The sequence below is a fragment of the Aotus nancymaae genome, unplaced genomic scaffold (genome assembly GCF_030222135.1).
Source record: "Aotus nancymaae isolate 86718 unplaced genomic scaffold, 86718_ANA_hifiasm-v0.15.2.pri h1tg000003l, whole genome shotgun sequence".
Taxonomy (NCBI): Eukaryota; Metazoa; Chordata; class Mammalia; order Primates; family Aotidae; genus Aotus; species Aotus nancymaae.
The window spans coordinates 22,408,054-22,431,452 of record NW_026988414.1 but is presented as its reverse complement, the minus strand read 5'-3'; the positions used below and the strand labels follow the sequence as shown (position 1 = coordinate 22,431,452).

General features: G+C 45.6%; 1 protein-coding gene across 6 annotated transcripts in view; it reads right to left on the bottom strand.

Annotated features, from left to right (window-relative positions):
• Positions 1 to 23,399, bottom strand: part of PTPN3 (protein tyrosine phosphatase non-receptor type 3) — a 120,388-nt gene that overhangs the window by 13,135 nt on the left and 83,854 nt on the right. For all 6 annotated transcript variants that reach the window (XM_064379059.1, XM_012439062.2, XM_012439065.2 and 3 more), the window contains 5 exons: positions 17,277 to 17,463; positions 17,054 to 17,131; positions 15,521 to 15,577; positions 13,703 to 13,859; positions 11,692 to 11,852 (listed from right to left, as the gene is read on the bottom strand). In XM_064379059.1, the coding sequence (XP_064235129.1) occupies positions 11,692 to 11,852; positions 13,703 to 13,859; positions 15,521 to 15,577; positions 17,054 to 17,131; positions 17,277 to 17,463 (640 nt within the window). The remainder of the gene's footprint in view (positions 1 to 11,691; positions 11,853 to 13,702; positions 13,860 to 15,520; positions 15,578 to 17,053; positions 17,132 to 17,276; positions 17,464 to 23,399) is intronic.

The window sequence follows — 23,399 nt, the reverse complement described above, 5'->3', positions numbered from 1 at the left end:
GCCTTCAGAGTAGCTGGGACTACAGGTGCATATCACCATGCCTGGCTAATTTTTGTATTTTTAGTAGAGACAGGGTTTCCTCATGTTGGCCAGGCTGGTCTCAAACTCCTACCTCAAGTGATCCACCTGCCTGGGCCTCCCAAAGTGCTGGGATTACAAAGTGTAAGCCACCGTGCCCGGCCATATTGGCACTTCCTTATGCTGTGTGTTCTATGCAACCTAAGTGTCTTAAAAGAAGATAAGTATTCCTTAGAAAAAGTTTCGAAGTCAAGAAATTTGGAAAATACTTACTTTATGTTCTATGAATCTCTAATAAGATAAGTCCTGCAATGCATAATGCAAATATTTGTTTAATTATCATCAGCTAAACATTTCTCAAGCTAATCTGGCCATGGAAAATCTCAGCATCTAATGGAGTATTCTGGGAAATAATGATCCTAATTTTCAAGCTGCTTTCTCCTACTTATTGTATAGTATCTATTTCCCATGTCATTATTTTTTACACATATGATCTTTAATGGCTCAATAATCTAGTTTACTATAATGTATTTTAACTTTTATCCTACTTTTTCATTAGGCTGTTTTCAAATTTTTTTACTCATAAGCTTCTAAGAAGAGAATTAAAGAATATATTTAAGGGTTTTTTTTTTTTTTTTTAGATGGAGTTTCACTCTTTTGCCCAGGCCGGAGTGCAATAGTGAGATCTCGGCTCACTGCAACCTCAGCCTCCCAGGTTCAAGCGATTCTTCTGCCTCAGCGTCCCGAGTAGCTGGGATTATGGGCGCCCACCACCACACCTGGCTAATTTTTGTATTTTTTGTAGAGACAGGGTTTCACCATGTTGGCCAGGCTTGTCTCAAACTCCTGACCTCAGGTGATCTACCCGCCTCGGCCTCTGAAAGTGCTAGGATTTTTAAGAGTTTTGATACATATAACCAAGTTGCCCTACAGGGACGTATGATAAATTCACTAAATTGTGGCCTACAGCCTTGATAAAGATGTGTTTGCAGGTTCAGTAGGGAGGGTAAAAAGGATTTCTCCCTCTATATTTTTGCAAATTGTATTGTTTTGTAATCTGGCTTCTGTTAGTCTGTTTTTTTCTCTTACTAAATAAACAAATTGCACAGAACTCCCCAGCAGAGAATTAACGTGGAGAATTTGGGTCATGATACCGGTGCCCTATCTTACACATTTGCCAAATGTCTAGAATTTCCAAACACTCCTAGAGCTCAGCTACTCACCACCTTTACAGTTTCAGTTCATAACCATCAAGTAGCTGAACAACTTCTTAAATCTCTGCAGTCTTTAATAAACTCTATGAGTTCATTTTAGGAATAAACTAATCGTTTATTGGAGGTTTTGGGTTGACTCTGGCAAAGGCGGCATCTAAGTTAAATTTACCTAGATGGCATTTTAGTTCTCACTAAGTGAATATAATCAACAATTAAGTGAGTATACAATTAAGTGAACATAGTAAAGCTAACTTGGTGTGAAAAAGAGATTTTTTTTTTCAAACAGCAAAAGTGTAAATGTAATCAACTTGAGGTGGTCAAGCAGAAAAGCACAGCTATAGGAAAAGGCTTTAATTACCATTAAGACTTTAAATGTATCTCAGCAGTAATGATCTGTTGACAAATTTGTAAAGTACTAAGATAAATCATATATTAAAAAGTACTCAGGCAGTGTTTACATTTGTTTTTTGAGACAGTCTCGCTCTGTCTTCCAGGCTAGACTGCAGTGGTGTGATCTCAACTCATCGCAACCTCTCCCTCCAAGGCTCAAGCGATTCTCATGCGTCAGCCTCCTGAGCAGTTGGGAGTAAGGTCACGTGCACCACATCTGGCGAATTTCTGTATTTTTAGTAGAGACAGAGCCTCGCCATGTTGGCCAGGCTGGTTTCAAACTCCTGACCTCAAGTGATCCACCTGCCTTGGCCTCCCTATGTGCTGGGATTACAGGCGTGAGCCACCACACTCAGTCAGGCAGTATTTAAAAATTTTTAAATGTGCACACTCTGGACTTTATTCAACAGAAATACATAAAGATACATGTCATGGAAGTTTATCTGCAACAAAACATTTATTCTCAGAAAACCAGACACAGCCTGGATTGTCCCCAAAGGGGAAGAAATGTTGACTTAAATGATAGTACAGTCTTACAGAAAATTCTGTGCAAGTAATAAAAAGAATACGACAGGTGGAAAGTACAGATTTTGAAGGATATCTATTCATATACTTTTAAGTGAAAAATACAAGGTATTGAATAATTTACGCAATGAGGATCATATAATAGCAACACAGTGTATATAACGTGTAAACATACAATCTTGTGTGTGCACTTGTGTGTGTATGCATGTGTATACACAATATATCTGCATGAGCACTGGAACAAGTATGGAAGGATACATAAAAAATTGTGGTTTGCAAATTATAGCAAAGAGGAAGAAACTGAAGGGGATAGGGGTCAGGAGACTATTTGACTTTGGTTATTTCTGAATTATCTGAAGTATTGCGATGAGAAGTGTTATTTTTAAATTCAAATGACTAAAGTGAGAAAAAGAAATACAACAAAAGAAATCTATTTTTAAAAAGTACAAAATTTTTACAAAAAGCTAGATGAACAAATCAAAGTTAAGGTTGTTTTGGCCTTTGGAAAATCTGACAACGCACTCATATTTTTGTTTGCTTTGCAAAGGCTAACACTGAATAGGACTGGAGCGATTTAGTAGAAACAATTCAAACACTTCGTTTTTTAAGTGTTAAGAGTTGGTTTTTGGCCAGGCACAGTGGCTCAGGCCTATAATCCTAGCACTTTGGGAGGCTGAGGTGGGCAGATAGCTTAAGCTCAGGAGTTCGAGACCAGACTGTGTAACATGGCGAAACCCCATCTCTACTAAAAATATAAAAATTAGCCAAGTGTGGTGACACGTGCCTGTAGTCTAAGCTACTTGAGAGGCTCAGATGGGAGGACTGCTTGAGCCCAGGAGGTGGAGGCTGCAGTGAGCCAAGATCATGCCACTGTACTCCAGTCTGGGTGACAGAGGAAGACCCTGTCTCAAAAAAGGAAAAAAAAACAAAACAGTTTTCAAGTTCCTAATTTTTTTTTTTTTTGAGACAGAATCTTGCTCTGTCACCCAGACTGGAGTGCAGTGGTGCAATCTTGGCTCACTGCAACCTCCACCTTCTGGGTTCAAGCGATTCTCCTGCCTCAGCCTCCCAATTAGCTGGGATCTGTGTACAGGCATGTGCCGCCATGCCTGGCTAATTTTAATATTTTTAGTAGAGATGGGTTTTCGCCATGTTGCCCAGGCTAGTCTCGAACTCCTGAGCTCAAGCAAGCCACCTGTCTTGGTCTCCCAAAGTGCTGGGATTACAGGTGTGAGCCACCATGCCCGGCCTCAAGTTCCTAAATGTACTGGCTCTTCTTCAGGCCCTGTGGGCTGCTTGGCAGTCCGGGTATGAAATACTGCTCTGAGAAGGGCAGAGTGGAAAGTGAGTGTGGGGAACACAGGTATGTCTTTCTGGAAGGGTCAGGGATGGAACGGAGTGAGTTAAGGCTTTGTGATATTGGCCAGAGTATGAGACACAGCTTTTAAGAGAACCTTCATTCTTTTTTCATTTTCCAATTCATTGGAAAAGTAAACAAGTTGCTTTGGTTATTCCTGGGCTGAAGAAGTGTGAGGCAGACAGCAGCTCCTGGCTGCAGATCCCTTAGACTCTGTCCTAGAATGGGAGCCACCAGGAGGCTGAGAGGCAGGGTCACCGGGATACAGATGACTAAATTACCGAATTTTATGAAAAGTCATTAAATTTTATGTCCTAACATGCTTTGTTCTCATTCTATCAGAGTATAGTTATAAAGAAGCTCTGAAACTAAAGGTAAATTATAAAAAGATCAGCTAGGAGGGGTTGCTAAGGAACAACTGGATTGAAATTACAGTATCAATATCACCAGCTCTGGCCTCCAAAGACAAATAATTTGAACGGTGGGAGTGGATGCTCTCCAGTGTGGTAAGGGGGGGATGGATCAGACGACTTGGTTTTTTGGCTTAAATATTTCTTCTTGGAATAAGTCACCTACTATAATATTAGAGAGGGCATCAGGTGACTCTAATCGCCTCATTCAACCAAAGACGTACAGTCTAGTCACATCCCTCAGATGAGGGCTTCATACACCCAACTGGCTCTAACCAGAGGATGCTGGCAAGGCCCCGCACAGTGGAAGCAAGAACTCCATCAACTCTATGAACAGCAAGGAGGGATTCCTGAAGCCTGAGAACCCAGGAAGGGGGAAGAAAACGGAAAAAGGACAGGAAAGAAAAGGGGGGCCGGGAATCAAGGAAACTGTGGGTAAGGAGACAGCAAAGGGCAGAAGCAGACTGCGTTTCATGCCCTCCACAAAAACCCAGAGTTGACTCCAGGGAACCAAGTTTCAAATGGCTGTTTCCTGTATCAGCCACTATGGCATTATCTTTAGGAAGGCAGGAATCTCATTTGTTCACTGCCATAGACCCCAGGCCAGCACTGTGCCAGGCACATAGTAGGTGCTCAATAAAAATGTGTAGCATGAAGGAATAATGGGATCTGCTGCTTTCAAAAATGGGTGTCAAACATGTGAATAAAGCATGCCAAGAGAATTTCAAAGCAACTTCAGCTTTCTTGGACATGTGCCCTATAACTAAGCTGAGGGTAACTCATTTTTCACTAAAGCCCCACCCCAAGAGGTTGTTTTCCTAGTATCACTTGGTAGACAAATTAACAGTTCACTACTCATGGGCAGCTCATCCACACCGGGAACATCCCTATTCCTTCATATCTGACCCAGCCAGAGGGCAAGAGAAACCATCTAGAGGGGTCTTGGAGCCTCTACCTACCTTCCCAGAAAGGTCTGCTGAATTGAAATCATTGCTAGTAAACTGGGACCTTCCCCCCTTTCATGCACAGTCCCAGATGCAGAGTCTACTGCTGGCAAACCTAACAAGTATTCTTGCAGAGTCCTTTTCAGATAGATACACAACAAAGCATTACGGCAGCACCTCCTTTAGGTGGGCTGCTGGCACTTGAAATGTAAAAGCTGCACACACAGTCATTCCAAAGCCCCAAGTTTTCTCTGTGTATCCCAGACATATTAAACGGATGTTTTCTTTTCTTAAAGAAAAAAAAAAAAACTATTTGGAAAACTGCTTTTAGAAATGCAATCTTTTGGGCTGGGCGTGGTGGCTCATGCCTGTAATCCCAGCACTTTGGGAGGACAAGATCCCTCGAGGTCAGGAGTTCTAGACCAACTTGGCCAACATGATGCAACCCTATCTCCACTGAAAATACAAAAAATTAGCTGGACAAGGTGGTGCATGCCTGTAATCTTAGCTACTCAGCAAGCTGAGGTGGGGGAATCGCTTGAACCTGGGAGGCAGAGGCTGCAGTGAGGCAAGATCACATCACTGCACTCCAGCCTGGGCGACAGAATCAGACTCGGTCTAAAGGGTTCTAATCTTGAAGATACAATTGCTCTCATTAATTTCTACAGGTGTCAATTTAAACTCCTCATAAAGTTTACAGCTCCCTCTGCCCTTCCAAATGCACCTTTGATAATTGTAACAGGAGCCAGTGAGTAACTTGTTTTGACATTAATGGCTATCTTCTATAATGGGCAATGTAGGAGTAAGTAAAGTAAACACAGGGGTCAGAAGAAAAAAGATGGTTTCTGGCTTTGGTGAGGATAGTGGATGCTGAAGTGAAGGGGCCGGGTATCTGCGTTTGACATGACCTTTGGTGGTCTCTTATAGCTACTGCTGTAATCCCAGCTGGGGGAGGCAGGCATTCTCTTGTCTTCTTCATTTTTGAGGTCTTAATAACAATGGGCAAGGAGGCAGGGAAGCTGTGAGTCACTGCATGAAAATGGACACAAGGATCCTTTGTTGTTGGGAAGCTGGTTCTCAGAAGGACAGGTTAGCAGCATCACTTAGCTTTTATTTAGGAAAGTCTACACCAAATACAGGTCCTGTCCTTTGCTTAAATGGACACTTCAACTCAGGGAACATGTGGATTAAGCTGCAAGTTTTTCTTAGGAACAACCAAAAACGTGATGGACCTGATTAATTCCCTGAAGGTGGAGAGCTTCCTGGAAGTGGTAATTCTGGGGTCAGTGTGAACCCCAACTCTGCTCTTTTACTTAAGAGAAAGAGGAACACCCTACCATGGTTACACAAAGAGTATTCAGGCAGTTTGGGGCCAATCAGAAATGCCACCAAACTGCTCCCACCGATGTAGCTCATACAGTGTGGCTACCAAAGGGAAGGGCTAATGGTGGAGGACAGGGTGAGGGCTAGGTACACGCAGCAATGGTGAGTTGCTGCCAATAAGCTCGATTTTTATTTTTATTTTTTAGATGCAGTCTTGCTCTGTTGCAGCCCAGGCTGGAGTGCAGTGGCATGACTATGGCTCACTGCAGCCTCAACCTCCGAGGTTCAAGCGATCCTCCTGCCTCAGCCTCCCAAAGTGTTGGTATTACAGATATGAGCCACTGTGCCTAGCCTAGATATTTAATGTATATTCTTTTTTCCCCCCCGGGAGACTGAGTTTCGCTCTTGTTGCCCAGGCGGGTGTCCAATGGCACGATCTCAGCTCACTGCAACCTCCACCTCCTGGGTTTAAGCAATTCTCCTGCCTCAGCCTCCAGAGTAGCTAGGATTACAGGCATGTGCTACCATGCCCGGCTAGTTTTGTATTTTTAGTAGAAACAGGGTTTCTCCATGTTGGTCAGGCTGGTTTCGAACTCCCAACCTCAGGTGATCCGCCTGCCTCAGCCTCCCAAATTGCTGAGATTACAGGCATGAGTCCCAAAGTGTTGTTATGACAGGCATGAGCCACTGTGCCTAGCCTAGATATATAACATATATTCTAATTGTGGCTCTATCTCTGACTAGTCGTGTGCCACTGAGCAGGTCCCTCAGCCTCTCTGATTCTCATTTTCTCCATCTATAAAAGGGTGATCCTAATCATGCTGCCATATCAATTTCACAGAACTGTTCTGAGAGTCGACAGAGACAACATGTGTGCACCACACTTGCTAGATTCCAAAGTACTACAGAGACGCTAAATATTAAGTGTGATTTTATGACAGATGGGACCAAAGGCTTTCTGGAATCCACTTGTGATTGTTTACTGAAAGCCATAGGAGGGATTGGGGAATTCCCTTCATGAAAAAAAAATGCTTCAAAGCAAGCGCTGATAGAAATCAGCTCTCACAGAAGGGATTTAAGGCCACCCCAGGACAGGTCTCTTGTGTCACGGAGTGGGTGGTATGGACACTTGTGGTGGCGGGGGACCCTGTTGGGGAACAGCCCCTTCCTCTTCCTAATCCTGTCCATTGTACACCCCCATCAGCCAGGATGCCCACCTGCCAACCACACTGGAGGAGGTGGAGAACCAGAACACCAGGATTAGATGACCCAGAGCTCCAAACACAGCACAACACAGTTACTTTTTTTTTTTTTTTAGCTCTGTTACCCTGGCTGGAATGCACTGGTGCCAACATGGCTCACTGCAGCCTCAACTTCCAAGGCTCAAGTGATCCTCTCACCTGAGCCTCCCAAGTAGCTGGGACAACAGGTGTGTGCCACTATGCCAGGCTCATTTTTTTATTTATAGTAGAGATGAGGTCTTGTTATGTTGCACAGGTTGGTCTCAAATTCCTGGCCTCAAGTGATCCCCCTGTTTTGGTCTCCCAAAGTGCTGGGATTACAGGCCTGAGCCCCCATGTCCAGCCTGTGGTCACTTCTTACGCAGACATTGGGTATGTTCTACAGAATCTTGGAGCTTCTATTTATAAATAAAAGCTGTTACTTTTCATGGCACTTTTACCGCATACCAGACAACACATTAAGTATTTATCTCATCTAACTCTTCAATGAACTCACAAGATACCCAATTTGTAGATGGGGAAACAGAGGCCACTGAAATTAGGGGACATGCCTGAGGCCACACAGGAAGTGAGGGTAGAACCAGGATTTAAAATCTGTCCAGTTCTGTGTATCGACACAGCCTCTCAGATATTTTCTAGCTCTGATGTTCTACTATTCTAATAACAACCCTCGCACATCAACAGCAGTTTGTACTTTTCAAAGGTTATGGCAGAATAGCTAAGAACCAGCTCTTGGGTTGGCCTCCCTGGGTTCCAATCAGTCTGTGACATTTACTGTGAGACCCTGGAGAGGTCACATAACCTGTCCGAGACTGTGTTCCCCCATGCCTACACCTGGGGTAATGACAGCATCTATACAGGGTTCCTGTGAGAATTACCTAAGGTGACATCCCTTAAAGCCCATGGCACATAGTAAGTGCTCATGAAAGCTTTCCTTTCCTACTAGTTTCCCATTTTATTTGGTTTCCTTTTCTTCCTCTCCTCTGGCTGCTCTGTAAGACACCTTTCTCGCACCTGTAACAGTGGTCTTCACAGGATGGTCTAGCCTAGGGTTCCCTGGGGGCCAGTGAGGGAAGACTGAAGAGGCTGGGCTTTGAGGACCCCACTGACTCCACTGAAGGTCACAGAGAAGACCTGCTTTCAACTGGTTCTGTATTTTGGAATTCTGCAATGATCTTATTAAAAAGAAGGGTTTCCTACTTAAGGAAATGTATAGACAAAAATGAAGGAAATGTGTAGACACTGAAACACAACCTAAAACGTATACGTTCTTGTTTCTTATGCTATCATCCCACCATAGCCTCCAAAGACAAGACCTCGGATGCACAGCAGTGAGCCAGTGGTTCTGGTTCGATCTTCACACCCCCAGCCCTGTCCTCTGGAACAGTGTGTGCATCCAAATAGGTGCCGGTCTTGTGTACAAGTATCTGGGTCCCAGCCTGGTGTAGCCCATCCAGTAGCTGTGGGTGGGGCTTTGATTTAATAAACTCCCCAGGTGATCTCCGTACAAGTGGTCGGAGGGTTACCCTTTGAGAAACACAGGTAGGGGACAGGGTGGGTATTTATCTCTAATGCCTTTGAAAATTTCTTAAAAAGTTGAACACTTTTCGAAGGAAATCACCTGTGGGATTCCAATATGTAAAACACACCTCGAAGTGGAGCCACCTCAGTGAAGGAGGCTTCTTGGAACACTGGCAACCCCAGCCTCTGGGTTTTCCACAGTGAGAGCCCACAGCGCCTCCTTGTGGACTATCTGCTAAACTGGAACCAGTTCTGGCAGGGCTGAAGGACGTCTGTCACCTGGAGGCATCGCCCAGGACCTGCACTGCTTTGCCCAGGACCCGCACCGCGCTGTCCACCCGGGTAGGCCTGTCTCTTTATGCTATCTGATACCCCATGAGCTTCATCTGCGTCTGGTCTGAGATATTCCTGGAATATGCTCCCCACCGCACTTAATCCTATCCACCTCTTTATTAATCCCACATCTCCAAGGATCTCCGGGAGTCTTCTCACCTCCAGCTGCTGCAGAACGTACATTCTGTATAACAACATTATACCCTGTCTTGGTCCTCAGCCGTTTCTGTTGATCATGATACATCTCCTCAAACATACTAAAATTAGACTGTAAACTGCTTGGGGCCAGAAACTCCCCTCTCCTTCCCTCATCAGGGTCCTGATCCAGGGAAATACCCAAGACACACTCACTAAATCAATGAACTAACAAATGACTTCACACTGCCTTTCCTGTCCTCTCTAATACCAAAACACCAGTATATGCTGAGACTGGCTTTTAAGTTCTTCCTTGTTTCAATTTTGGAGTGTGTAAAAGTATGAATGAGTTTCACTGCTCAACATATGAACGTTTTTGCAAGGCAAGGCCAGGGAAGATAACCTCTACATTTTCTTCTTTTTAACCAAAAGCCTGAACAGCCTCCTGTAGGCCACTGAAAAGAAGGGCTATTTCCCTTTGTAGAATACTCAGTAATAGATCTATTAGTTCTACCCAAGTAATTAATATTGTTACTATCCTTTTAATACAGACTTCATTTACATAAGGTAAATAATTTTTGTTTTATATTGTGTCAAGATGATTAACTAAAAATATTAAATGGCAGAGTGCAGTGGCTCATGCCTGTAATCCCAGCACTTTGGGGGGTTGAGGCAGGTGCCTTGCTTCAGCCCAGGAGTTTGAGATCAGCCTGGGACACATGGCAAAACTGCATCTCTACCAAAGAATACTAAAAAAGAAATTTGCCGGAAGTGGTGGTGCACGCCTGTAGTCCCAGCTACTTGGGAGGCTGAGGTGGGAGGATCACTTGAGCCTGGAAGGTGGAGGCTGCATTGGCCAAGACGGCACCACTGCACTCCAACCTGGGCAACAGAGTGAGACCCTGTCTCAAAAAAAAAAAAATTAAAAAAATTTCCTGTCGATTGTTTGGGTCAGTTACCTTTACTTTTTCCCTTGTGATTTTTGCTTTCTACTGCTGTTCAATACACATTGCTTTAATGTATTTTCACATGCATTATAAAATCAATCTTTCACTCAAAGCTTTCTGCTTTGCATTCCTTCGCGTTCAACATTCCTATTGCTTCTGAATTATTTGCAGTGACACATATTTCACAAATGTCCGAGTTTTGCTTCTTTTTCCTTTATGTGGTTTTCTAATGCATTGTTGACTTGTTTTTGAGTCCTATGTGAGACCCTGTTCCTAAATTTATGAACCCAGACTGTTATTTCTAATGATGATCTATTTTCTTTCATTGACCTATTTTACTCTTTTCAATGTTATTTCTTTTATTATAGGAATGACTCTGTTTTCTTCTACTTTTAAATACATTTAGAAGATGGGCTGGGTGTGGTGGCTCACGCCAGTTACTTCAGCATTTTGGAAGGCTGAGGCGGGAGGATCACTTGAGTCCAGGAGTTCATGACTAGCCTGGGCAACATAGCGAGACCCTGTCACTATTTTTTGTTTTGCTTTTTTTTTTTTTTTAAAGAAAAACATACTTGAAAAATAAAAATAAGGAAATAAATTTGGAAGATGAACCCATTCTATTTTAGTTGTTTGTAATCAGTAAAACTGGTTAAAAGCTGAGCCTCCTTTGGTTCCCTGTTGTTTTATACAAAATGTCTGTGTGTACCTTTCTCAACAGCCTGAATCCTGTGGGTCCCAGGTTCCTCTGGGGAAGACAGTTTGGACTTTGGTTTCTTACTTGTGTTTATAGGGTTCTGGGCAACTTGGGAGGGCAAGACACTACTATGCCCTCATGGGATGACACTAATTGCTCCAAATTCCAGCACAAGGCTGGGGGCAGTCAGAGAGCTGGCTCCTTCACCCACCCTGGGCTCCTCACCCGTAACTGCCTTTCTACTGCCTTCACTGCTGGGAGTTTTGAGCTTTTATGCTGGCAGCTAAATATGCTCAGAGTCCCTCCTCCTCAGTTTCTGGCATGTTTCTCCATGACTACCAAATGTTACTAGAAGAAGAGGGTGAGCCAGAGTTCAGTGAGGGTAGCCATCCTGATCCCTGCCTGCTGCTCCCAGCCTGAGACAGTGGCTGCCCGCTGTGCCCTGTTACCCCATGGCAAGCACAGGTCTGACCTGTCAGTCCTCACAAAGACTCAGTTGACTGTTTTCGTTTGCGAAACACATAATCATCTTGACTGAGGAAACAAGGGCTCATTTCCTCCGCTGCTCAGAGGCAGGGGCAGCCCAACAGGTGACATAGCAGGCCCAGACCTCGAGATTCAGTCCCTAGGAGCTCTTACCTCAAACTGGATCAGCACCGTCCCGGTTTCGAGGCCCTTCTTTAGCTGTGCCATGGACCCCTCCAAAGTGTCCCCACCCTCCGGACACATGGGGAAAATGGGCTCAGGGAAAAGGTGGTTCAGTTCATCTTCAGACTTGAAGTCAGCAAATGAGCGGACAGCTGTAATGTACAAGACAGTGCATCTGACTTGTGCAGCAACACTCAGGTTTATCAGTTTCCCTCAAACAAATCACACCAATGACACCTAAATGCAGATGGTTTAAAACATCTTATTAAATGATTAAGCTACAGGGTAATCATTTTCACCAAAGATACTACTTCTAGGCGAATGATTCAATGTGTGCTAATTACATAAAATGACATACTAATCTTCCTGGTTAGTTTTAAATAACGGTGTTTAGTACTCAGAGGCTTTTGTCAAAGGTAGAGGAAAGGGAAATAATGTCTTTTTAAAAACCATATTGTCTTTGCTAACTCTTTCTGACCTGGTTATTCTTCTACTCATCCCAACTCCCCCTTTCTTTCTCAGATTTTTTCATTTACTTCCCTAAAATGGGCATTTCCCCAGGCATGGGGGTGAGGTCCCAGGCTCCCCCTGTGACACCACCATTCCTGAAAGCTCAATTCCTAACTCATGGCCATTTCTATAAGGGAGACTCCCACGTAACTATCTTAGTCCTAACATCTCTGTGCTTCAGCCCCGCCTCCTTAGTACACATTCTCACTTCGTGTTAAATACAATACGGGTGAAAGCAAAGCTAGGACCCACCCCAACTTTGCACCGGTGAGGATCGGGGAGATCTAGTAAGGCCTCATGGAGGAGGTGGGGTCAGAGCTGGTCCTGGTGGCTCTGGGCTGAGAGTTCTAGTGGGAGCAGCGCCAAGGCAGGAGCGCAGCAGTGTAGGGTGTGAGCCACATGTGCAAGGCAGGCAGAGACGCGGGGCTAGGGCTTTGCAGGCACAACCTTCATTTACTTCCAGTATTTTACAGCTGTGCAGGGGGTTCAAGGAACTTGACTATTATTTTATAACAACAACTATAAAGACAACAATATGATGCTCAGTAGAGGCCGTCCTTCAAACCTATGCCCCCATCAGGCAGTGATCCAGGTGCTTTCCAGTCTAAGTGCCATTTATTTATTTGTTTATTGAGATGGAATCTCGCTCTATCACCCAGGCTCGAGTGCAGTGGCATGATCTTGGCTCACTGCAACCTCCACTTCCTGGGTTCAAGTGATTCTCCTGCTTCAGCCTCCCAAGCAGCTGGGACTACAGGCACATGGCACTACGCCCAGCTAATTTTTTCTATTTTTAGTAGAGACAGGGTTTCACCATGTTGGTCAAGATGGTCTTGACTCCTGACTTCAAGTGATCCACCCGCCTTGGCCTTCCAAAGTGCTGGGATTACAGGCGTGAGTCACAGTGCCTGGCCCCAAGTGCCATTTAATCTTCACAACAACCCCGTGAAGTTGGGACCACTGCTGTCCTCCTTCACTCCTGAGCGAGCTGAGCCACAGGCTGGGTATGTGACTCACGCAGGGTCCCCAGCCTGCAGAGGCAGAGTGAGGAATCACCCATGACAGTCAGGCCCTGCTCTCCTCACTGTCTCTCTGACAAAAATCAAACACACATTAATAAAACATAACCCGATCCTTTGAGAAGGGGCTGAAAATGCAAATGTCTGCAGGGCCATGCCACACAGGGAGTGCATGACGTGGGATGCATTGGGCCTGGGAGGAATCAGGGGCGGGGGGCTCATGACCTGTAGCAAGGGGGTGGGTGGCGCTGCCTCCCTCCAGAAGACTGGCCACATGGGGACAGGCCTCATGTGGGCAGATCTTCACATTTTTCAAGTGAGAAGCCAAACATCGGGTCATTATGTGAAGATTCTTGATTTTCAAATGTTGGCTACAAATTCAACATTTTCAAGAGCAGATAAAGGGCTGCAGCAGGGCTGGCTTTGCTAGGGCAGTGTCCCTATGGCTCCTCCCCTCCCCAGGTGGCCATTACCTCTCCTCCTGATCACCAGGGCCAGTTCCCGTGAGTGGGACTCCCGGCTGGCTTTGATGAACATCACCACTTGGTCATGAGTGTGTTCTGAGATGTCCCGGCCATTGATTAACACGATTTGATCCCCTTCGTTCAGTTTAGGAATGCAGGTGTCCGCCTGGGTGGAGGGGAAAAGCGAGTTTCTCCTGTTACCATAACACAGTCCTTGGGGAAGAACCCTGACTCGCTCTGCTCCCAGACACTTGAGACCATGATCAGGTTTGCCTTCGTTCCCGTGGGTAGTATCATCATTATTTTTACAATACATCCACTGCTCTGAGGACATGGTAGATGGTTGTGAGATTTTTAAAGTCCTGCTCAGAATATAAGTTGTGAAACACTTCAGAATAGGGCTAAAAAAATTACTGAAGCCATTTCTCTGCGGTAGTCAACCTTCACTTATTACAATGTAACTACACCATTTCCAGCCCTTTGTTTTCTAGATGTACTGCTGGGAAGTGACTTGCCAGCTAGAGGTGAGTATTTATCTGTTGTGCAAAGGTGAAAGCTTTTGAAAGCTTCACCGCAGAGGCAAAAACCATTATGGAGAGAGGCAATGAAGTGAATAGCACAGGAAAGCCAGCCTTCTGAATTTACAGAAACCATAAACAGTAACAAAAGTTAAATGAAAAGAGCTTAAGGACTGCCTCAGAGTAAAATCCCAAAATGGTTCGCTGTAAGGAGGCACAGTGACTCCTACTGCTTTAAAAAGGCAGATGATTAAAAGGTAACTGCGGAGCCAGGTGAGGTGGCACACACCTGTGGTCCCAGCTAGTTGGGAAGCTGAGGCAGGAGGATCGCTGGAGCCCAGTAAGAGGCTGCAGTGATTGCAACACTGCATTCCAGCCTGGGTGACAGAGTGGGACCCTGTCTCTTAAAAAGAAAAAAAAAGGCTTAACTATGGAAAGTGAGGAACATGTTAATTTGTTTGACTGCAGTATGATATGTGTAACAAGACACATGTTGTACACCCTGAGTATGCACAATGAAAATATTAAAGGAAAAAATTGCTTAATATTTTATTATTTTAAAAACGATAAAATAAATTCATTTTATTTTATTTTTGAGATGGAGTCTTGCTCTGTCACCCAGGCTGGAGTGCAATGGCACGATCTCAGCTCACTGCAACCTCTGCCTCCTGGGTTCAAGCAATTTTCCTGCCTCAGCCTCTGGAGTAGCTGGGATCACACCTGTGCGCCACTATGCCCAGATAATTTTTGTATTTTTGTTCAGACGGTGTTTCACCCTGTTGGCCAGGCAGGCTGGTCTTGAACTCCTGACCTCAAGTGATTCACCTGCCTCAGCCTCCCAAAGTGCTGGGATTACAGGTGTGAGCCACTAGGCCTGGCCTAAAAACAAAAAAATAAATTTGAAAGAAAAAAGCAAACACTCTTCTTAGAAGGCCTACACAGAGGGCAAAGGGGGCGCTGGTGGAAAGATGGTGGGAAAAGGCAAGGGGCCCACGTGCCCCTTAGAGTGAGCAGAACAGCAGACTGCCTAAGTTTCCTTCTCCTGAAAGGACTTCTCAAAATTTAATGTGCATACCAATCACTCAAGGCTCTTGCTAAAAATGCAGATTCTGGTTCAATAGGCCTAAGCTGGGGCCAGAGATTCTGCAATCCTAATGAGGTTCCAGGTTAACATGGGTGCCATGGCTTCAAAGACCACACTAAGCAGAAGGTTCTAGAAGACATGGTGATGTCAGAATTAGGGAAAAACAAACCTGTCAGAATTAGGGAAAAACAAACACGAGAAATAACATGGAACGTGTTTACTTACAGGTGATTCTGGGTTTATCCTTGATACCACAAGAGGCATCTTCTGATCCACTCCTCCCTGTAAACATTGTAAAGTAAAACAAAAAAAAATTTTAAGTTAAAAATAATACTTAAGTAGTTCACAGCATCAACAACATGCAGGTACCAATAAATGTGAGTCTTTGGTACAGGGAGGCCTCAAACTTCACTATGACCAATTCGAATCACATGTCATTTCAGAAATAGGGAACAAATTCCTGACCCCTCTGGATCCAGCAGGCTGACCAGGACTCTGTTCAGAAGCCTCCCTCTGCCATCCCCACAGTACATGAACTAAAAGATGCACTCAAGCTCCTCCTTAAAAACGCAGACACCCTCGGGAGAGGTACTCTACGCGTGTCTTCTGAATGCTGCTGAAAAAGGGCGCTTTCAGCAGAGGCGAGCGAGGCCTGGGAAAGGGGCACACCCTGTGAGTGCATCTGGCCTGTGAGGGCTCGCCCTTAATGCAGCTGCTGGGGCAGATGAGGCTGTGCACGATGGCAGCTGGGGGGTCGTGGACCACCTGCCCTCACTGTGTCCTAGAGTAGGGGGTGAGTAAATACTTCTGTAAGGGGCCAGAGAGGCTTTGTGGGAGTGAGAGCTCAGTTGCAACTGCTCACCTCTGCAGCCATTAACCCACCAGTAAACAAATGGGTGTGGCTGTTACCGAAAAAACTAGTTACAGAAATAGATGGGATTTGGCCTATGGGTTCAGTTTGCAGATCCTGCTTAAAGGTGCCGGGAGGGGAGTGGTGGCCCTGCTGGTTGAACTTGAATTGTTTTCTCTTATCAGCTTTAGCAATGCTGAGGGATTCCTTTAATGGCATTCCTGAAGCAGGTAGATCTGTTTGCCAACTGTGAGTGCCTTCATCTCTTGGAGCCTCAGTATTCATTTGTAAAATGGGTTTAAAATGCTGACCTTACTGCATGTTATCAGAACTGAAGAAGGTGCTATGAATCTAGTGCACAGTCAGTTCCAGGCACAGAGCAGGAACTTGGCACTTGGCATCTGCTAAGTCCACATTAAAAAAACCTCTCAATTCTAGGTTGGGCATGGTGGTTCACGCCCGTAATCCCAGCACTTTGGGAGGCCAAAGTGAGTAGATCGCTTGAGGTCAGGAGTTTGAGACCTGCCTGGACAACATGGTGAAACCCCATCTCTACAAAAAATATTTAAAAAATTAGCCAGGTGTGGTGGTGCATGCCAATAGTCCCAGCTGAGGTGGGAGGATCACCTGAGCCTGGGGAGGTCGGTGCTGCAGTGAGCTGTGATCATGTCGCTGCACTCCAGGTTTGAGTGACGAGTGAGATTTTCTTAAAAAAAAAAAAAAAAAAAAAAAAAGCCGAAAAACCCAAACCAAACAAAAACAACAACAACAAAAACCCAACTCTCAATTGGGAGGGTTGAAACAATTTCCTTATGTAGCTTAAGAATGCCACATTTCTACTGAAAATTAAAAACTCATCAAAAGATTGCTTCACAGCATAAAGCTTCCTTTATAAATACTCAACATACCTTAAGATTAAATCCAAATTTTCCATCTTCATCTGGTGTGATACGGATCAAGACTAAGTAGCCGTCACCATTATCATTCTGGAAAACGTTTGAAAGTGGTCATTTACATCACATCTCTCTCCAGCAGTTGGTGATAAGAGATTTTCATTTAGTCAGAGCTACTCAGCTGCCCACAAGGGGCCGCGAGCCTGGGTGGGTCACCCGGCCACCTGTGCCCGCTCACCTTGTCACAGTAGTACTGGCTGGCGTCCTCGGTGGAGCCCCCTTTGGTCACCCTGTGGAAGTCATCTAAGAACTGCTGATCGACGCCGTCAGGTGAGCAGGAGCCTGGAGCATTTGAAGATGGAGACACAGAACTGGATGACTTCTGGGTCAGGTAGCTTTGTGCTGGATTGTTCTCGGATAAACTCCTTCATCATGGGGAAGGAGGAGATATTAATAACTGGGTTAATATTTTATTAGAGCAAACATTACTGATGTAGGGGCCTGGCACCTTAGGGCCATATGTTTCCCTGGAAGCTCAGCTGCACAGGTCATCAGTGGGATTTGAGTACACCCAGGGCCCACAGACCACCCCTGCCCGCACCTGGCCTAGACAATGTCACATGGTTTTGGGCAAAAGGGAGAGGAGGCAGGGTGGATCCGGGAACTGCTAAAAACTCCACTCCCTTCCCTGCTGCTTTAGAAGGGTGACAGGGAAATGTGCCCAGCTACTCTGGTGGTTTCATTACTGAACCAGGCTCTGCCAGGCAGTCTCACACAGATGCACGGCCCATCCCTTCTGAAAGCTTTTTTCCTTCTGTCTCATTTCTGCTGATGGTTCTGCTTCATAGGACTCTTACCTCCTCAAAGGAAATGGGACTATTGTGGATTCAGGAGATTTATATTATTCCTAGTTGGCATGATCTGCCTGTGACATCCATTAACTGTCACGCTGAGATCATCTTTAATTTTCCTCTATCTAATATAGTTTCTTCTGTATCGTAGAGCTGCACTGTCCAGTATGGTAGCCACTAGTCACATGAGGCTACTTAAATTTAAATAAAGACAAAAAACCAGCCATACTTCACATGCTCACTAGATCCATGCGGCCAGGGGCTCCTGTATTAGCCAGTGCAGTTAGAGAACATTTTCCCCACTGTAGGAAGTCCTGCTGGACAGCGCTGTCTTAGAGAATTACAGGTGATGAGAACTGAACAGACCTCTGTGCTCTTTTGCTCTAACTCCCGGTTCATAGGTGAAGAAACTGAGGTCAGAAGAGGCTGAGTAGCTTCCCCCTCACTTAGCAGACAGAAGCCTGACCGATGTGTGTCCTGAGCTTTTCTTCCCCCTTCAGGCTATGCAGAGCCCATTCCCAAGACCCCCATTTCTAACCTCTCAGGGTCACAAGGACTAGCCATCCTTACTGTCACTGTACAGGACAGGACCCTTAACATCTCTGCATCACCCACACCAGCCCCTTCCAGAGCCACAGGCCCAGCACAGACACCTTACAGAGCTGCTGAAAATGGTGCTGTCCTACATTCTAAGACTCTGCCCCATCCTAACCTCATCCAAGGTGAAGTGAGAAGAAAATCACAGAGACCAAGTCATTCAGTGACACCCAGACAAAAGACAGCTGCTACTGCCTCTCTCTCGACCTTTATTTCCAGCCCTTACCCAAGGATTTTTCATAAAATTGGTGCTTCTCTTTCTCCTAGTGAGTTCAAATGAACTTAATTTAAATACAAAATCTGTATCATATTCACACAGAATGATTCATAATCACAATCTATTTGAATAAAATATTCATTGAGAGACCACTGGAGAAACACAGCTATACAGAGGACAAGAGCCTGGCCTTATGGTGTCTAAGTTGCTGGCTGTGGGTAGGGTGTTATGGATGGGAAGTCATTTCAGAGACGGAACATTTTGGAATTGAAGTTGTACACAAGTTTTCGGACTGAAAAAGAATGACTTTCACTTACGTAAAAGGAAGCTTTAAAAAATTGCCCCCAAATACAGCATCTTTGCTAGGTTTCATTGTTTACAAGAGCATCACCTAGTGGCAGAAAGGACAACTGCTTGGCAGTTACAAAACAAGTTAAAATGGTATTTCCAGTTCTTGTTCTGTCTCTCTCTCCCGCTCTTTCCCTCCCCTCCCCACATCCACTCTTTTTTCTTTTGAGACACGATAATTCTCTGTTGTCCAGGCTGGAGTGGTGTTTCGTGACCACAGCTCACCACAGCCTTGATCTCTGGGCTCAAGTGATTCTCCTATCTTGGTCTCCCGAGTAGCTGGAACCACAGGCATCCACCACCACGTCCAACTAATTAAAAAATTTTTTTGTAGACACACGGTCTCACTATGTTACCCAGGCTGGTCTAGAACTCCTGGTCTCAAGCAATCCTCCTATATTGGCCTCCATAAGTGCTGGGATTATAGGTGTGAGCCACCATCCCTAGCCCTGTTTTTCTTTTTGAATTTAAAACTCACTGGTCTGTCTAAAATAGACCATGGTATTAAATGACAACAGTACTACTACTATTACTATTGCTGCTAGTACTAATATTCCAGGTCATTTTATGCCCTAACCTGTTTTCTATCTAAGCAGGGTTGGAGCGGTTACTCTTAGTCATTTATTTCAACAAATGGCTGATTTTTAGCCTGCTCAACCATGTACAGAGGTGCTTTGTAGGGCATCAAGTGGTGATGTTTGGTTCAGTGTGCACGATGGACAGACATACAAGGAAGAGGACATCAAATAAGGAGATGCAATGAGCAGGTGGCAGCTGGACACAGCACAGGGTGGCCAGGGGTGAAGGCACCAAAGCCCGGGCGCCTCCTCCATCCGCTGGGCCGAATGCAGTGCGGCTGAGGAGCGTCGGGGAGCTGCCCTGTGAATTCCACAAGTGGAGTGAAGAAAGGGGCAGGATGAGGGATGCAAAGACGGTGAGGGTGGGACGGAGTCAATGACTAGGGGAAGGAAGGAGTAGAAGAGGTTGGTCCCTGAGGCAGGAGGGGGAGACACCGTGGAAGTACCCATGTGGGATTGACAACACCCTGGTTTTCTTGGGGAGAAAGGGGCAGAGACAGAGAAATGTGAGACACAGACTGACCACCAGGCAGACAAACAAATATTCACCCTCCAGAAAACACACGCTTCCGAACTGTAGCTCTTCCTAAACCCTAGAAAATTACAAAGACCTCCCCAAACCCTGCCTGTCGTTAAAGTCTTGCTCTCAAATTGCAGTGTGATGGAACAGGGGCCCTGCTTTGGGAGCTTCTCAGGGTCAGGAGACCCTAGCGCTCTTTCTATTCCTCTCCTAGTGCTGGGGAACATAGGACCAGGCACACAGGGAGTGCTCAACTGAAATGCTAAGTGAATGAAGAATAAAACCTCTTGGCAAAGTACCAAGAAGATCACCCAAGGTGATTGGGTGAGTTACTCTAAAAGAGCAAGGAACGGCTGGGCATGGTGGCTCATGCCTGTAACCCCAGCACTTTGGGAGGCCAAGGCAAGCGGATCACGAGGTCAGGAGATCGAGACCATCCTGGCTAACATGGTGAAACACCGTCTCTACTAAAAATACAAAAATTAGCTGCGTGTGGTAGTGTGCCCCAGTAATCTCAGCTACTAGGGAAGCTGAGGCAGGAGAATTGCTTGAACCCGGGAGGCGGAGATAGCAGTGAGCTGAGATCCTGCCACTGTCTCCATCCTGGCGACAGAGAGAGACTCCATCTCAAAAAGGAAAAAAAAGTTATCATAATAAAAAAATAAAAGAGCAAATAATGTACTCAGGAATCTAGAAGCTCAGGTGCAAAGAGAAGGTGGGTTAAATGGTTCTCAGCATCTGCAAGATCAGAGCTTCTGAGAATGTGCTGTGCACACGAATCGCCTGGGGTCCTGCTCAATGCAGAGTATGATTCGGCAGGTCTGTGTGGGTCTGAGATTCTGCATCCGACCAGCTCTCAGGTGCTGCTGCTGCTGCTGCTGCTGGCCTGTGGCCACAGCTGGAATAGCGCGGGGCTAGAGGAATGCAGAACAGTTCACCCAGAGGGCACAGTTTCTTCTGAATAAAATTCCTGGAGAAATTTCCCACATGGCTCCTTGCATAAGGGTCCTTGAGTAAAATAAAGAATACTGTCTTCCAATACACATTTTTGTGACACGGAGAGAGTCTCCACAGGAAACAGCTCATTAAGGGCACAAGATCAAAGTGGCAGAGGGAATATAGTTCGGGTATGGTGCTTTCGGAGCTTTCAGTCTCTTTCCTGGTGGAACAGCAGATCATGAATCTGTCCTCTAGGCTTCCCCTACAGATATCGGACACCTCATTGGCAAGAATGCACTTGCTAAACCTCAGTCAATTCGTCCCTGAATTCTCTGAGAATTTCTCATTGACAGATGCCCCGCAGGGGCACCTACCACACAGTCCTGCTCATGGGTGATAGTTACCAAACTTGTCAAAGTAAATATGTTTGAGTCCTTAGAGTACAATAAATATGGTGTGATGTTGCTCACGTGATATGGAAAAATGATGTGGAAGCGGCAAAGGGGGCATCCCATTATGAAAACTTAGGAGTTTGTATCCTGGGGCCCCATTCAGTTTCATATAACCATCCGTCTGTTCATCTGTTCGGTCCGTCTGTCCATCCATCCATCCATCCATCACCATCTATCCATCCATCATCTATCTGTCCATCTGTCCGTCCATCCATCCATCCATCCATCCATCCATCCATCCATCCAAATAGTCACTGAATGTCTATTAAATGCCAAATAACCATGTCAGGTTTTAAGGAAGAAGAGCTGAACAGGGCACCATCCCTGCCCTCAAAGAATTCATTGTCCACAAGAGAAGAAATACAAGTAATCAGATAATATTATCATGCTACAGTGTAAATGCTCAGATGTCTGGGATACTGTATGAGGCCAGGAGAGGCTTCCTGGAGCAGGTGCGCTTGAGCTTGAGTTTGAAAGATGAATTAATAGGAGTTTGAACAGGTGGTCAAGTGGGAAAAAGAGGGCATTCTGGCAAAACACTTAAAATAACAAACAAAAGCAGCAGCACAGGTCAAGGCAGGAAACGCTGAAAAAGCGGAGAACAGGTATTGAAGCAGGGAGTGACGTTCTTAGATATGTATTTGAAAATGATAACTTTGCTATTCTCGTAAAGCACGGTGTGGGAGAAGGTGACACCAAAGACAGGGGGACAGTTTGGACACGACTGAGCTAGACAGTGCAAGATACGATGGTGGCTGCAGGCGGGGAGTGCAGTGCGGATGGCGGAGGAGTCAAATGCAAGTGATGTCTGGGAGGTAGAATTAACAAGATGAGAAACAGCATAAGGACAGTGAAAGAATAAGAGAAGTGAGGGACGACTGACGTTTCCAATAGGTGCAAACCTGTAGTATTGAAACAATGGCCCCCCTTACCAAGACACAGGAACAGCCATGGGCTGGACACCAGCCAACGTGAGGAGCTGAGATTGGATCATGTTGGGTTTCAGGTATTTGAGAGACGTCCACATGCAAGTGGGCCCAAACAAGAAGGCAACGTTCAAGGAAAAGGGACATAAACGCTCTGAACAAAACCCTGTCCCTGGCTGGCGTCCTCCAAGGGGGACACGTAGAATGGTAGGCAGATCCCTCCTCCACATTCAGATCTGGTGCCACCCTCTGGAAGGGCTCATCTGCACTTGGAGAAGGGTGGTTGTGAGGGTGACGGGTGGAAAGTGGCTACAGTGGAACTGTCTATCTTAAGGAACAGTAACCAAGGCTGGCAGGTGGAGCTGGGAATAGACACCATCTGTGTTGTCCTGAGAGTTCAAGGCATGAATCTTGATGCCGGGTCAGTGTCAAGGAGGCTTCCAGCACAGCTTGGGAAGAACAGTGGGCACCTGGGCTCTCTAACAACAGAGCACATTGCTGCACTGTAGGGGACTCTCCATTGTTGGCAGGGTGCTCAGGCCTAGGGGACCCACAGTAGGGTTGGGGGAGTTCCTTTACTGCCACTAAAGCTGAAAAAGGGGATCCCCTGGGTTCCTTCCAATGAAAACGTTGTTTTTTGTTTGTTTTTTTGAGACAGGGTCTCACTCCAATGCCAGCCAGCCTGGAGTGCAGTGAGGCAATCATAGCTCACTGCAGCCTTGACCTCTGGGCTCAAGTGATTCTCTCCCCTCAGCCTCCCGAGTAGCTAGCACTGCAGGCACACAGCATCGTGCCTGGCTAATTTTTATACTTATTGTTGAAATGGAGTTTTGCCATGTTGCCCAGGCTGGTTTTGAACTCCTGGGCTCAAGCAATCTGCCCAGCAGGATTACAGGCGTGAGCCACTGTGCCTGGCCTGCACAGAAGTTATGG